General features: G+C 38.0%; 7 protein-coding genes across 10 annotated transcripts; 2 read left to right on the top strand and 5 right to left on the bottom strand.

Moving 5' to 3' along the window:
• Positions 1-357: 357 nt before the first annotated feature.
• On the bottom strand, positions 358-2,818 carry LOC104786177 (mitochondrial arginine transporter BAC1-like). 4 transcript variants are annotated; one of them, XR_015598520.1, is made up of 8 exons: positions 2,414-2,635; positions 1,983-2,072; positions 1,698-1,799; positions 1,489-1,593; positions 1,299-1,397; positions 1,040-1,221; positions 838-936; positions 358-746 (listed from the first exon to the last, which is right to left on the bottom strand). XR_015598520.1 is itself a non-coding variant. In XM_087513363.1 (8 exons), the coding sequence occupies exons 1-8, from the start codon at positions 2,528-2,530 to the stop codon at positions 612-614; spliced, it is 936 nt and encodes a 311-aa protein (XP_087369489.1). In that variant the 5' UTR covers positions 2,531-2,818; the 3' UTR covers positions 358-611. The 4 variants fall into 4 exon arrangements, 3 of the variants coding, with proteins under 3 accessions (XP_087369489.1, XP_010509828.1, XP_087369490.1); XM_087513363.1 differs by having other exon boundaries at positions 1,040-1,228; positions 2,414-2,818; XM_010511526.3 differs by lacking the exon at positions 1,983-2,072 and having other exon boundaries at positions 1,040-1,228; positions 2,414-2,818.
• Positions 2,819-3,529: 711 nt separating this feature from the next.
• LOC104786175 (dormancy-associated protein homolog 1) lies at positions 3,530-5,587 on the bottom strand. Its single transcript, XM_010511523.3, has 4 exons — positions 5,289-5,587; positions 4,237-4,520; positions 3,912-4,110; positions 3,530-3,823 (listed from the first exon to the last, which is right to left on the bottom strand). The coding sequence occupies exons 2-4, from the start codon at positions 4,325-4,327 to the stop codon at positions 3,787-3,789; spliced, it is 327 nt and encodes a 108-aa protein (XP_010509825.1). The 5' UTR covers positions 4,328-4,520; positions 5,289-5,587; the 3' UTR covers positions 3,530-3,786.
• On the bottom strand, positions 5,368-8,266 carry LOC104786174 (protein FRIGIDA-ESSENTIAL 1). Its single transcript, XM_010511521.2, has 5 exons — positions 7,984-8,266; positions 7,548-7,677; positions 7,222-7,448; positions 5,743-7,055; positions 5,368-5,655 (listed from the first exon to the last, which is right to left on the bottom strand). The coding sequence occupies exons 1-5, from the start codon at positions 8,237-8,239 to the stop codon at positions 5,626-5,628; spliced, it is 1,956 nt and encodes a 651-aa protein (XP_010509823.2). The 5' UTR covers positions 8,240-8,266; the 3' UTR covers positions 5,368-5,625.
• A 145-nt stretch (positions 8,267-8,411) lies between these two features.
• On the top strand, positions 8,412-11,182 carry LOC104786172 (tyrosine--tRNA ligase 1, cytoplasmic). Its single transcript, XM_010511520.3, has 10 exons — positions 8,412-8,653; positions 8,881-9,034; positions 9,154-9,437; positions 9,527-9,623; positions 9,917-10,022; positions 10,115-10,197; positions 10,292-10,437; positions 10,585-10,690; positions 10,820-10,879; positions 10,969-11,182. The coding sequence occupies exons 1-10, from the start codon at positions 8,550-8,552 to the stop codon at positions 10,987-10,989; spliced, it is 1,161 nt and encodes a 386-aa protein (XP_010509822.1). The 5' UTR covers positions 8,412-8,549; the 3' UTR covers positions 10,990-11,182.
• A 79-nt stretch (positions 11,183-11,261) lies between these two features.
• Positions 11,262-12,536, top strand: LOC104786171 (uncharacterized protein At4g28440). Its single transcript, XM_010511519.3, has 2 exons — positions 11,262-11,795; positions 12,095-12,536. Exons 1-2 carry the CDS (start codon positions 11,438-11,440, stop codon positions 12,283-12,285), a joined length of 549 nt encoding a protein of 182 aa, XP_010509821.1. The 5' UTR covers positions 11,262-11,437; the 3' UTR covers positions 12,286-12,536.
• An 83-nt stretch (positions 12,537-12,619) lies between these two features.
• On the bottom strand, positions 12,620-13,802 carry LOC104786170 (protein NUCLEAR FUSION DEFECTIVE 6, mitochondrial-like). Its single transcript, XM_010511518.2, has 3 exons — positions 13,566-13,802; positions 13,364-13,482; positions 12,620-12,871 (listed from the first exon to the last, which is right to left on the bottom strand). The coding sequence occupies exons 1-3, from the start codon at positions 13,706-13,708 to the stop codon at positions 12,852-12,854; spliced, it is 282 nt and encodes a 93-aa protein (XP_010509820.1). The 5' UTR covers positions 13,709-13,802; the 3' UTR covers positions 12,620-12,851.
• Positions 13,803-14,272: 470 nt separating this feature from the next.
• LOC104786169 (uncharacterized) lies at positions 14,273-15,303 on the bottom strand. Its single transcript, XM_087513360.1, has one exon. It carries the CDS (start codon positions 15,237-15,239, stop codon positions 14,442-14,444), a length of 798 nt encoding a protein of 265 aa, XP_087369486.1. The 5' UTR covers positions 15,240-15,303; the 3' UTR covers positions 14,273-14,441.
• Between the last annotated feature and the right edge of the window lie 80 nt (positions 15,304-15,383).

The following is a 15,383-nucleotide window of genomic DNA, read 5'->3' as shown; positions in this document are numbered from 1 at the left end:
ACAACAACAAAAAAAACAAGAACAAGAAATATGAGACCTTTTAACTTTGGTTTTCTAAAGGTTTCACGAGCTCGGTGAGTTTGATTTAGCCAAGCGGAGTTGCAGGAGACGCTTAGCTGGACACAACGAGAGAAGGCGAAAAAGCGCAATTGATTGAATAAAGACGGTGAAAGGTGTGAGATGCCGATTTGAAGGTTAATGAAACAGGCTTTGCTTACTCTCTTCTGTCAGTCTCTTTTATAGCTCCTTGTCTTGTAATCCCTTGTGTATCTCTCTCTGTTTCTCCATAATGCCTGCAATCAAAGCTATATGCTAAACCTACGACATGATTAAATAAATGCACTGAGACTAAGTAAATGCTTGAAATATTATGTGTAAGACTGTGTAAACTTAGGAAATGTTATTACAAGCCAAGATCTTATACTAGACCAAGAATCTGTATATATTTTGCAATTAACATATGAGGAGAGAGAGCTAAAACGCTATCAAAAATAATAATTTGGAAGACACTTTTGATTCTTGATATCTGTAGTTCTCTTGCAAGAAAGCTCATCATAATCCTTACTGACATCTGTATATCGGACCAAATAAATTAGATTGGAAGACTAATCCTAGTCACGTTTGATTCCCAACATTTTCATTGAGAACTCCCAAGCGACGATTGCTGCTGCATTAGCAGGGAATGCTCTCACAATGGTTGGACCCAGACCTGCATAGCATCCCTTGAGTCCAGCTCTCTTGTGAATCTGCAGAGATGATTTAACGTCAAAAACAATATTTCATACAACTCTTTTGTATATGTATTTAGATTCATAGAGGGAAAGATGGCTGGCCGACCGAGCTCAACACTTTTAAAGGATTTCTCTCGGTAGCTTTGTCTGGAGAGGTCTGGATAATTGTTTTTGCTACATCAAAGGGCAAGACAGCTGACCAGCACTGCATCATAGAAACATAAGTAATATTCATATCCAATAATAGCAACATTTATCATGACAATCTCGACGGAATTCATGAAACACACTATATAGATTATTCTTACAGCTATGCCTCCAAGGCCACCAGTTAAAACTCCTATCCCCATGTCAATCAAGTAACCATCTTTCAGCTTCGAATCCTCCAATCTCGAGTGGATATGATACCGTAAGTACTCATAGACAGTAAAAAAGACAGCATTTCCGGTACATTCTCTTAACAATGTTGCCGAACCACCACGAAATATACCTGTTACCTGAATGACATCCCCATCAACCTTAATGTTCGATTCTAAGTAGAATAGTTTAGCAACGAGAGTTTCTCACCCCTTCATTTTTGACGGTCTGAACAGCACAATCAAGAGGACTGGTGTATCTACGGAAGTTAGGAACCAAAGAATCCGTTCCTTGGATCTGCATTCTACACTGAAGAAAACAGTGAATGTCCACAAACTCCATGGAAACCATCAAAGGCAATAACTGGGGGAAAAAAGAAATGGTGCTATGGAGATTTCACCTTTACTAGCTCTGTTGGACATAATACAAAACTAATGATAGCTCCACCAAACATAGCAGACGGAACAATTATCTCTGGACGTGGCCCATCATCTGGCAAAGTTCCCTTTACAATAAAACATAAAAAAAATAAGCAAATCAATGAAATCTGTAAGAGATACATAATATCTGAAAGACAGTGAAAAGATCAATTGGCCTAAAAGATGTTACCCGCAAGAACAGCTTTGCCTGGGAATATATACCAAACATCAATGAACTTTCAAAAGCCATTCCCAAAAACGACGATGTAGCTCCCCTATAAAGTCCTTTGACCTAAACAAAGATTTCAAGTCAGCAAAAAAAAAAACTTGTATCTAGCCAACCAGATAATGCTAGACATCTAGTAAGTATCCACTGCCACATAAAAATCCAGACTTTAAAGAACTAAAATTGTTTTTTTCAAAGATGCTAGAGCCTACTAAGGAGACATAACAACAAGAGTGAAGAGAAATATACTCCTTCAGATTGCAGGATCCTAGAAGCACAATGCAGTCCGTTTTTGTATCTGATCCCTTGCACCTCTGTATTATGTTTCTGAAGTTTCACCTGATAGACAAAAATATACAAATTACAAACCCCCCCCCCCCCCCCCCCCCCCACGAATCAATCATTACTTCCTAAGATGAGTGATAGTACCAATCCAAGGAATAACTACCAAAAACAAAAACAAGACATGATTTTTAGAACTTCGAACACTTTGTAACACTAATGCATCAGTAATTTAGAGTAAAACACATGATTTAGAATTCAGCAGCTGAGTACGGAATTGGAATTGGGTGTCTGAAGCCTAATCTTCTCGGAATTGGAGCATGAAACACATATAATACCCAATTTGGTATAAACACACTCAGAAAACTGAAAAATTGGGGATTGGAAAATTTAGTAACCTTGACGGTGTCGAAAGGGTGGCCGACGGCGACAGTGGCGAGACCAGCATTCATTCCGGCGACATATTCCTTGTAAAACCCTAATCCCCCTCCGGTCGTCGTCTTCTTCTCTCCCATTCCCACCACGCCACCGAGCACTTCACTATTTTTTATTTTTTTCCTTCTTTCAACAGTTTTGATTTAATTTCTAACATTTGCTTGCAGTGCAGAGTAAAATTTGAGAGAGTACTACAAAATTTACCCTTTGCTTAGTAATTTTTTTTTTTCACTTAATTTATTTATGACTAAAATGTTTTTTTACCAAAGTTTCCAACACTTCGGTTAAACTTAAAACAAAAATTATGGGATAAGGTTGCATAGAAATGTTTGGGGATGAGATTGAGAAGGTTTTTAGATCATCAGTACAAGTCATTCGGAGGGAACTATTTCTTCTTTAGTAACGTGTAATAAAATAATAAGCAACTTTTAATTTTGAAAGTTTATAATTGTACCCAGTTACATCCAAAGACATGTATAAACTTAAATTAAATCACTATCATATTGTTGTTTGTTGACACAAGAATTCATTTAACCATGGTTAGGTTTTTGTTATACATAATGATGATATGAGATCAACCATAGTCAAGTTGAACTTTAACTAAATCACTATCGTAATTGCTTGTTGACACAATTAATTCATCTGATGATTTGAGAACAACCACGGTTATGTTACATTATGCTAAGCATACCATAGTTAAGTTAAATTTTTTCTATTAGAAGCTAATAATAATTATACTTTCTGAACAGTATAAACATTACACGAGGACGTACTATTACGGTATTACCCAACTAGGGAACTACATCGAAAGACTATATCATAATAGTTTGCTGACACTTGACACAAAGAATTCATCTAACCACGGTTAAGTTTTTGTATATACTACTATATAATGATATGAGATCAACCTTAATTAAATCACTATCATGATTGTTTTTGTTGACATTTGACACTTGACACAAATACTTCATCAAGTTAAGGTCAAGTTTTTTCTATCGATATGAGATCAACCACGGTTAAGTTAGATTCCATTATGTTAACCATAGTTAAGTTAAATTCTATCGTTAGCTAAATCATTGTTAGAAACTAAATACTGTAGTTATATTACCGAACAGTAGAAACATTACAAGAGACAACAGGACGTATCACCACCGTCAAAACCAAGCCAGATGGTGGAGATCGAACGGTCACTATTCACTAACAACCACAAACGACAAGAAAACAAAAAAAAAAAGTTGCGAATACAAAGCAAAACTAGCAAACAAACACGTGGCGGAAGCAAGACATGATATCCAAGTCACCGGCACGTATGTCAGTCACTCCATCTTCTCTCCGCTCAACGGTGCTGGCTCTTAGTATCGTCGCTGTACAGCCTACGGATCACAACAACGGTCAAAACATCTTAGATCTGATCTGATGACCGTCTAATCACAAGAATAATATCAATTGTCTAGTACGTACCAGTCGTAGACTGTGGGAGAGTTTGGATGAGAAGGCTTGTCGAAGAGGTCTGTGCCCATTCCTCTTGTGGCTATGTTACTCCCTGGATGAAACACACTTCTCCACACGTTCTCCTTACGTGCCGATCCTGGCGTCGTCGGAGTTCCAGGACTCCCCGCAACTGCCGACACAGTTTTGCTACTGCTCCCTTCTCCCACACCTTCCAAAAAATCATAACATAATTAATAAGAGAACCATGCATCTATATCTATATATATAAAGTTCATTATAGACTTAATTATACGGTAAACATCTATCTATGCAGTTGTATAAAACAAATAAATACCTTTGATGTCAAGGGGTTGGGCGGTGATCTTCTTGCGGAGGCGGCCAAGGCCATGCTCCGGCTTAGGTCCGGCAAAAGTTTCATCCCACATCTTTTATTTATCTTCCCTTTCTGGTTTTTCTTGATTTGGTTAATCTTGGAGAGAATGGTGTTAAGTGTGAAGTACTTAACTTACTTGAGGCTTCCTTCATCTAATTTATAGACCCCTTTGTAAAACTATTTCTGAAAATATCTCTTCTTCTTTTTTGTCGTCTATCTCTTTTTTTATTCGACCCGTAAAATATCTAGAGATATAGTATTAGACAAGAAACATTTAATAATTGGTTGAAAAGAATAACAAATGAAGGTTAAATATGTGCACAAAATATAATTTCGTTTAGACACTGATGAAATACTTTAGCCAAATACAGTATTAATTTTCTGTCATAAAATGAGTTGTAAAAAAGTGAGTTATTTATAATATGTCATTTAACAACATTTGAACATAACATGCCACTTCCACTTCCAGGGCGTCAAATTAGAGTTAAAATACACACAATCTTTGCAAATTAGGATGAGGATAAGACAATTTTCTATGTATATTATATAACCCGTATACAACCTTAAGTTAATACATTAGTGTTAGTGTGTAAAATAGATCAAACCATAATAATCAAAAGAGTGAGCAGTGAGGGAGGAGAGTGGGAAATATAAAAATGCGAGATGGATAGAGATCGTCGGATCGAGATATGGATAGGGACGAAGAGTCATGAAAGTAGTTGGACCTTTGTGAATCAAAGTATCCAAAGGCTTTCGTGGAAAAGTAATATAAAGTATTATAGGAACAAAACAACAACAAACATGTTTCGTGGAAAAGTATTATAGGAGGACCCGTGGAAGCTGTAACAAGGTTATGTACTTACCCTTATCTCCTTAGTTGGATAAGCTAAGCTTATTTTAAAGTTGTAAATGGTGTTTTGAGGTTAACATGTTATAAAAACTAAAAATAATCACTAACGAACCTGGTTTTGTATGCAAACAATTAAACTAAGTCAAGATGATTGAGAACATACCTTAAAACATTATTCAGTCTCTCCCTGTTATCCTCTCCATTTGCTTCCAAAGCAACCACCTCTATATGTATCAATCATCTTTTGTAAAGGTGAAAAACTGTTTTTAACTCTAAATTAAGCTTTGAAGAGTTTTATAATTGTATACATACACATTTCCTTCCACCAAGCTCCATTTCCAACCTTTGTTCCATTATTGGTAAAAGGATAGGAACAAAAGAATTTAGTTGCTACGTACTAAATACTAATTGAGGAAAAAGAAAGGATGACATAATTTACAAGAATCTCGTTCATTCGAGCTCATTGCCATTGCCACCAAAGTGGCATTTGGTTTGATAACTCAGGGTTTACCGTACTTTTCAACGTACCCCTGCAAATGAACAGAGGAAGTTTTCAGATTATAAGGCAATGCCTACCCCTGCTCATTTCTTGTTTAAGTTCGGTCTAAGAAACTCACCTCGACAAGCTTCACAATTTTGGTTGCAGACAAACCAAGATACTGATCAACTGATCCGGTGTCAGTTGGTACCTGATGAAACTGGACAGCGGCACTTACTACCTTTTCCGCAGCTTTTTTAACTATCATGTTATGCACGTCTTTGGTAAGACGACCTTCACGCCACAACGGTTTCAACATTTCTTTAACGGTTTCCACAACTGCAGTTCGGAATTGTCTCATTACTTTTATCTCCGCATCTGACCTCACTTCACCATCTATCTCATCTGGTTTCAAAGTCTTTTTATATGAAGACCCATCACTTCTATGCCAAGCATCATGCCCTGCAGGTTTGCTCCTTTTCAAAACAACTCTATTCTCTGCAGCTGCTACCGAAGAAATCTCTTTACTAGGAGTTGTTGTATCATTTTGATCAACCACTGAAGTAGCCACCCCTTCCACTACTCCATGTGCTTCCAAACTCCTTCTCGCCACACTTTCTTGGTGTTGATTTTGACTGCATGAACTGCTTTTATCATCATTCTTGCATTCCCGTGCTTGGGTACCACTTCCAGAATCACCATCTTTCTGCTGGCGAGAAATTTTCCGTGCCTGTTCTCCTTTACTTGACAATGAAGCATTAAGAGACCTGTCTCCTAGATTCTCTATATCCGTGAAAGGATCGTAGAGGGCATCAGACGAGGGAAGTATATAAGGTGGAATTGTAAACGATGCTTTAAAGGGTTCAGAAGGTTCCCAATCATCTGAAGAAACTTTCTTTCTACTGCTAGTTGTGTTGCCTGCTGCACCTTTCTCAGAAGAAACAGCTGCCTGACTCTCTTGCAGCGTTGGAAGTGATCGAGATCCATATATATTATCCTCCTTTTTAAAGTTCGCCACGGTAGAAGCACCCTCATTCATGGGAACAGAAGCTACAGAACTGGACAAAGATCCTGTCCAGGCTGGTCCAGAGGATCCAATGTCTGGTTTTAAATAGGAACTGATAGGAGATCTATGCTCATGATGAACAAAGCTGCTTCTCAATGTGAAGGAATTGCTGTTATTAATAACTAGAGACCTGTTGTCAGTGAAAGCAGCACCACACGTTTGCTGCAAACTCTCTCTTCCTATGTTTTCAGACGAAGGCAAAAAGCGCATCTCGTTATTGAACGGGAAAACTCTCTGAGAACCTGGGGGATTGACGAAAGACATGGAGGAGAAAACTCTCTGAGAACCTGGGGGATTCACGAAAGATAAATCCTCTCTGGTATGCGAAGGTGTCACGCCATTTTCCATTAAGTGGGAAACTCTAATGCTGTTCGATATTCTTCTTTCTAAATAAAATAAGAAAACCAAAATAATTTATTTGTTAATTCATGAAGAGCAATTAACCCTCAGAAGGCCAGAAGTATTCAACGACCTCTATATTGTTGGAACTGCTTCAACACAGGATCACAAATATCAAAATCTTCAAAAGAATATTCCAATGATACTACATACCTACATCAGACTGGATATAACTGCTTCCAGCCATGTTATTTTCCGGCAGTTGTTGACTAGTGCAATTTGAATTCTCTTTCACATGTAGAAACTTGCAGGAAACCCCGTTGAAACACCACCCTTTAGCAAAAAACTTGCAGAGATGAGCTGCACGTTTTTGTTCTGGTTCATTCCCTTCACCGGCGGCAGGGAAAAAGCTGTTTGGCGTTATACCCGGAGCAGGAAATCTGAGAACCGAATCTTTCAGTATAAAGTCTTTGAAACATGCAAAATACAGAAGGCTCATACTCCTAAACTTAGTTTAAGCAGGAAAAAAATAGCCATACCTTGATAAAGTTCCATTATCTTGAGCAAAAGCTTGTTCCTTTATGATATTTGCTTGCTCATTTGAAGGTGTTGTTACAGAATGCCTCTTCACATCAACATGGGACGAGTTTGAATGAACAAAAGAGTTCCCTACAGAAACAAAGTACAAAACTTTGAGTTCTGTAACAGTAGTAATGAACTTGCCTACTTCGTATATTAAAGCTACAATTTTTACAAGAGAGCTTCAGTGACAATCTAATTTAGAAAAACCATTCAAGTCTTTAAACCTCTCATCAGAGCTAAATCTAATCAATTTGATAATTATCTCCGTCTTCTGGAACAAAAACTCATCAGTTCAAATTAGAATAGGTGTTTTCCATCAAATCAAGTCACAAACTTTGACAAAATCAATCAACAAAACCGTGAACCAAATCACGAATTCAATCAAATACTAACCGTTCTGGGGATTGGGAGCTTGAATTGGTTTAGATTCTCCTCCAATTGTATGTACTTGCACCTTTTGTTCGACCTCATCATCGTCAATGTCCATGTCGGAATCAGACATCTTGAAGTCTCCGGCGAGGTAAACAAACCCAGAGAGTGGTAAATTTGGTAAATATACTGCGGCGTGATCGGAGGACGAAAGCTCGCTGTTTTTGGTTGAGTCCTCCTGATCTCTCCGAGAGAATACGTTTGGTATCGAAACCACCATTGATTACAAAGACCCGTATTCATTTATATATCTATTGGGCCTTTCCTAAATTATATAAAGCTCAAGGCCCAATAATTAACATTTTAAGCAAATATTTCCTAATTTCGCATGTGCTTGTTTCATCCTTTATGCTAACCGGATTAAACCAAAACAAAATTTTAAGGAGAACCGAAATCAAACCGTGAATAAACGTGAAGCGTAGTGGTGTTCTGTTTCACGTTAACTCCATCACTGTCACGGGACAGTTCGTAATTTGGTGAAATAAAGAAAAAAACCCTAATTACCCTTCGTTCGCCGTCGGCTACTTTTGATGGCGGACCAATCGTCGGACACCGTTAACAAACTTTCGTCGGAAATGGAGACTGTTTCCGTTTCAACAACTCAGGCACCTTCTTCTTCCTCCGCTGGATTACAGTGAGTTTTCTTCCCATCATCATTTTTTTTTTTTGAGTTTAGCTCTTCAATTTTAAGTTTGGATTACTTGATTTTCTCATGGAGATCAGAGCTTTTCGTCTTAGTCGGGCTATAGCAATTTAGGAGTATGGAACTTTTGAAATTGAATGTTTCTCCAATTTTGAAGTGTTGCATTGTTTGTTGTTTGCTAATTTTTGTGGTGGATTCAAACTTGACTAATGCTTCAGGATGAGTGAAGAGGTTGAGAAGAGATACAGAATTGTTAGGAGCATTGGTGAGGAATGCATACAGGAGGAAGAGCTTAAGAATCTTCTTGCTAAGAAGGCTGCTCCCATTTGCTATGATGGGTTTGAACCATCTGGAAGGATGCACATTGCTCAGGTCAGTTATCTATCTAGCTGCTTCCATGTGACTTTTAGTTAATTTTTTTGTCACTTATTCCATTACTTTATATGTGGGAAGCTTGGGCTAATCTGTTTTGTTCTGTTGTTTCCTAATAGGGAGTGATGAAGGTCATTAATGTGAACAAAATGACTTCAGCGGGTTGCAGAGTGAAAATTTGGATTGCTGATTGGTTTGCTCAGTTGAACAACAAAATGGGCGGCGACTTGAAGAAAATCAGAGTGGTTGGAGAATACTTCCAAGAGATATGGAAGGCTGCTGGGATGGACAATGACAAAGTTGAGTTTTTGTGGTCGTCTGAGGAAATTAATTCCAAGGCCGATAAGTACTGGCCTCTTGTGATGGACATTGCTCGCAAAAACAAGCTCCCTAGAATCTTAAGGTTACTTTTTTTTAGTCTTCTCCATGCTTGGGTGTATTTATGTGAGGGAAATGATGGGACCTGAATGACTCTGTATCTTTTCCTTGCAGGTGTGTGCAGATCATGGGACGTAGTGAGACTGATGAACTGAGTGCTGCTCAGATCCTTTACCCATGCATGCAATGTGCAGATATATTTTTCCTCGAGGTACTTTTATATGTATTTTGGATTTATTTTTCCTTAGTTTAAGACTTCTCTTGCCCATGACCTGTCTTTGGACTCTGTTTCTTGTTAATGGGATCGAGAATTTAGCTTTACCTCAGCTTAAAAGTCTATTTTATAGTCGACAAAGCACCTGAGAAAAACTCCAGTTAGAAAAGTGCATATATGATTGGCAGATCTTGTTATAGTTGGTTTTTCACTCAGTCTAATGTTATATTATGTTTATCTGGGTTATGAGTTCTGTGACTGCTGTTAAAACGTTTGTTATACATCTGTAGGCTGATATTTGCCAGCTTGGGATGGATCAAAGAAAAGTAAACGTACTTGCGAGAGAATACTGTGATGACATAAAGAGGAAAAACAAACCGATAATCTTATCGCACCGTATGCTCTACATTTTCCTAATTGAATTCTGTTATACCACGTATTTCCAGGACTAGCTTTGTTAATCATCTATTAGCTGTAACTACTTACAGATATGCTTCCTGGTCTCCAACAAGGGCAAGAAAAAATGTCCAAAAGTGATCCATTATCTGCCATCTTTATGGAAGATGAGGAGGTAACTGTAACTTAGACAAAATTCTAAGTTAACAAGAGTAGAGAAGAGTTTTTTTAAAGTTATTGACTAGTTATGAAGGTCTTTCCCTCCTCAGGCTGAAGTTAATGTGAAGATCAAGAAAGCTTACTGCCCTCCAAAAATTGTGCAAGGCAACCCATGCCTTGAATACATCAAATACATCATTCTGCCATGGTTTGATGAGTTCACAGTTGAGCGTAATGAAGAATATGGCGGCAACAAGTGAGTTGTTCTCCCTTTTTTATTTCTAAAACTAATCACAGTCGCTTGCTCAATTTTAAATCCAATTTGGAATTTGCTGTAATCCTATTACATATGTCATTAAGATGGTGAAACTGATCCTGCTGTGGAATCTCTTCCAAATGTTAGGACCTACAAAAGCTTTGAAGAGATTGCTACTGAATATGAAAGCGGTGAGTTGCACCCCGGGGATCTGAAGAAAGGCCTGATGAACTCGTTGAACAAGATTTTGCAAGTAAGTAAAACTTTCTTCATGTTATTAGCAAAAAGATAAAAACAACACGTATTTCAGAAATCCAACCTTTTAGTAGTTTTTGGATTAAACAACAAAAATAATTACCTCCGTTTATTACAATAATGGCAGCCTGTTCGTGATCATTTCAAAACAGACGCACGCGCCAAGAACCTGCTCAAACAGATCAAGGTAACAAAAACACATTATGTTTTGTGGTTATGTTACTACATAAGAATCTCTCTCTCTCTCTCACACACTCCAGTTTTTGTTTTGTGTAGGCTTACAGAGTCACCAGATAAACAAATTACAGAGCCAGAATGCGTCATTGTTTCAAGTTTCAACAAAGCTTTCTCTCACTTTTTATGAAACTTACTAGTTACTATTTACCAAAACACATTGTAAAACTCCTTGGATTTGGAGTAATATCAAATGCTACTACTGCTAGTTTACCCAACAAACATCTTTATCAAAAGAAATATATTAGTCAATAAATAGATAATTTACTTTAGGTCTTAGATTGACGTGGCTGCCTCAAACTGCCTTTTTTTTTTTTTCGTTCTTTTTTCTTTTTATCTTTTCTTTTTTTCAATTTTTTAAAAAAGTTGAGAAAAAATAGTAAATTCCACTAAAAAGAATCATCAGAAGAAGAAGAGTCTCTCTAGGGATTTCTTCTACTAAAGAGATCGAAGAAGAAAGAGATTTCATTCGTTTCGAGATTTCTACCTCAGTCCCCCCCCCCCCCCCCCAATGGCGTCAAACACCAGCAACGATAATTTCCAGCATAGACCACGGCAAAGAAACGGACCGCCTCCGCCGCGGCGACAAGGAAGAAACCCGCCGCCTCCTCCGTCACGGAATCAACCACAGCAGCAGACTCCGCAGGAGAAGAGGAAACCGGTGTTCGTGAAGGTGGATCAGCTAAAACCAGGAACGAGCGGTCACACTTTGACTGTTAAAGTCGTCGATCAGAATTCCGTAACTCAGAAGCCTACTGGTGGTGGTGCTTCTTCTTCTTCTTCCTCTCATCTCCGACCTGCTCGGATCTCTGAGTGTCTCGTTGGTGATGAGACTGCTTGTATCCTCTTCACTGCTCGCAACGATCAAGGTGACTTCATCCGATTCCTCCTCTCTTCCAATTTTGTTTTTTTAATTTTATTTTATAATTTTGGTTTATTTATGTTTCTTTTTTTGAATTACCTTTCAATTCTTAAAACATTGTAGCTATTGTGTTAAGAATTCAAATGTTGGATACTTTAAGCCTTTCTCTCTTGGAACCTACATCGATATTACTTGTACTCATATGCTAGGATTATAGATTTTGTTGATTAAAGACGGCTCTCTAGGATCTGTACTGCTCTGTTATTGATTTTTGGGGGCTAATATGTAAGTCTTTGTTGTGTGTAGTGGACTTGATGAAACCAGGAGCAACTGTGAATATCCGGAATGCAAAGATAGATATGTTCAAGGGATCAATGAGGCTTGCTGTTGACAAATGGGGTCGCATCGAAGTCATTGAACCGGTTGACATTACTGTTAAAGAAGACAACAATTTGTCTCTTGTGGAGTATGAGCTTGTCAATGTCGTTGAGGAATGATCTCTAACCACCCCTTCAATGTCTCTTAATAGGTAATATATCAAGTGCGCCACAATGAATTTTGTTTTGCTACCGCGCGGGTGTATGATGTGGGCAAGTTTGCTATTTTTATCTACCGGTTGTATTTATGTCGATCTCGGGTTTTGGTGCGCACGATATATCAATATCGGTATGTACTCTTTTAAGTTTTGGATGCTTTTGTTTGGTCCTTGAACAGAATGTTAATGGAAAAAACTTGGAAATTTTTTTTTTTTATGTCTTGCAAATAGTCATATGATCTATACCCAAATGCCACTTCCAAGTTTTGATATTTTGATTGAGCAATACCCAAAAATAAAGAGAAGCTTGGATTGGGACCGGTTTTTACTAATAACTGTAACTGCACTTGCTGGTCCTTACAAATCTCCTGGGTTAGAGTTGATAAGAATTCTATAAGATTCCTTAATGGACAACCTTGAAGGTCAGAACCTGATCTTTATGACCTAAGAAGAAACATGACACCGCAACTGTCACTTCATCCCCTTGCTTTAAAACTGCATCCATTCTTGCACTCCATATGAGATCCATCATGCATCATCAATACAATCTGAGCACATAGAACATCATATCAGCATCCAGAAAAAAAAAACATAACCGCATGTGATCAGACAGAACAAAATAGTGTTGCAGGATTCATCAAAGTTTCTATTGGCCATTCATCCGAAACACTATCACTTTCACAAGAAAATCAACCCAGCATCAAGATTCCCTCTTAGCCTAACTCCAAAAAGAAGACATGATAGATAGTTTACATCACTCATTGAATGAATGCAAGACATTGAACAACTCTACACTTAATCTACAACAACTCTTATGAATAGAGATAGATGTGCAAGTCCGCAAGCATATGATGTATACAGTATACACATGAACATTGCAAAAAGATTGAAATGATACAGCTCTAGCATCTATGTATCACACAATCTCTCTTATCTTCAATATTCAACAACAAGATTGTTTTCACCAAATCTCTCAAGTAAATCAGTCACTAAGTATCAAATCACTGAGAGATAATAGATTCTTTGACTAGAGAAAGTACCTTGGAGGGTCCAAATGGAGCGTCCTGAAGCTGAAAGCATCGAATTGAGCAAAGCAGAAGCAGTGGCCGTGTGGTACGGCAGCATCGTCTCGACGCAGCAGCTCAATTCCACCGGAGATCTTTTCAATTTCAAAATGGCATAAATCAAAACTGAATTAAAACCGCGACGCAATCAATGTTTCGGTTTTCACTGTGTCAATACCTGAAAATGCGGTTAGAGAGAGGGCTCTGTTTAGGCATCCTAAACGCAGACCGCGCAGAAGAAGACGTAGGCTTCGTCGACCTTAACGCGGCAACGGCGGCTCGTCCAACACCGGAACGGAAGACGGATCTGGCGGCGGACATTGATAGTTTCCGATTAATCTCGTTGGAGTTTTTTAGGATTTTGGGGTTTTTTGGGTTTATAGGTTTCGTTTGGGTCAACGCAACAAAAGTGTTTTGTTACACGAGCGTGTGCATGTCACGTGACTATGACCATATCATAAATTCTATACAAATCTGTTGTCGGTGTTTTTTTCACAAAGCAAAGAAAAGAGAAAATTATTAACATTAGAGTATTAGCAAAATTATTAACACTGCAATAGATTTTGCTTAAGTGTGTTTTTTCTTGTTCGTTTTGAACCTTTATAGAAGATATAAGACTATCCTCATCAGTCAAAAATCTACAGAGTTTCTTAAAAGCAAAATAAATTAATATTTTAATTGTTTGATTATATTTAATTTTTTAAAATAAGTTGAATCAACGAGGATAGTCTAATAATGCAAGAAACATTTGAAATGTTTCTTGATGAAGAAACGATTCTCTTCTCTCGTAACTTTTCATTACTTTTTGATTTTCTTATTGTAAAAGTTTCTAAACACCAATGAGGATAGTCTAAGAAGAATAGAGATTGAATTAACATTGGAATATTAGCATAACAAGCATCACCATATACTATATTTATTCTTTCCAAAATTTATATGCAGACAATTATATTTTTGATGAATAAACCATATTATAACTTTTAGTTTGACAAAAAAAAGAAACACTCGAACAAATAAAAGCAAATATTTATTATATTGTTTCATGTGGGCATGCTTATGGAGTGAACTGATCTCCTTGCTCTTCACCGAACATCTCGGGCTGTTGGTTCGAATCGTATGGATTCTTGAAGTTGGATTTCTTCTCATTGTAACCGGTGGGCTTGTAGTTGTAATAGTGATTCTGGTAGAAGCTTCCGTGGTTTCTGTCGTCGTCAAGGTCGTAGTAGTATTTACCATTTGCCATATACCTCGTATCGCTCATCCCTTGTCTCTCTACGTTGTTGCTGTAACCCTTGTACGCCTCCTTCTCTCTCTTCTCCGTCCCGTAACTATTGGGGTTTCCGTAGTAGCTCGTGTCCTTGTTGCTGTAACCCTTGTACGCCTCTTTCTCTCTCTTATCCGTCCCGTAAGTATCGGGGTTCCCGTAGTAGACCGTGTCCTTGTTGTTGTTGTCGTAAATCTCGGTCGGCTTAGGATAGCTATCTCTGTAGTTCTTGTAAGATTCTTGGGTTTGATCCGTTTCGCTTAGGCTTGGGGTGGAGAAAGAGTCGTCGTAGTTAACGGTCTCCTCGTTCTTGTTATTGTTCAACGTCTCTTCATTGTTGTTGTAGGTTGTCTCGTGACCGTACAAGCCGTACCCGTTTTCGGACTGGGGGATAAAGGCAGGGTTCTGGTCATCTTGCTCTTTCTTCTCGTTGGTTTGGTTAGGGACAAGACTGTTAGGGTTTTGGTCTGTGGGGTTTTCTCTTTGAAACTTACCAAAGGAGTAGCTGTCTCTTGCGTTGATTTGGGTGGAGAAAAGAACAAGTGTTAAGCAGAAGAAGAAGAGACATGCGCTAGTAGAAAAAGCCATGGTGATGTGAGTTTTATGGGTTTGTGAGAGAAAGTGGGAGTCTTTATATATAGGAAAGGTTGTTTTTTTTTTCTTTGGATTAATATAACTCTCTTTTAAAAAATAAATTAGAGTGTAAATGGTTAGGTGCAATTGTGCAAATAA

The sequence above is a fragment of the Camelina sativa genome, chromosome 5 (genome assembly GCF_030686135.1).
Source record: "Camelina sativa cultivar CO46 ecotype springtype chromosome 5, ASM3068613v1".
In the NCBI taxonomy this organism is placed as follows: Eukaryota; Viridiplantae; Streptophyta; class Magnoliopsida; order Brassicales; family Brassicaceae; genus Camelina; species Camelina sativa.
This window is presented reverse-complemented; position numbering and strand designations above follow the sequence as displayed.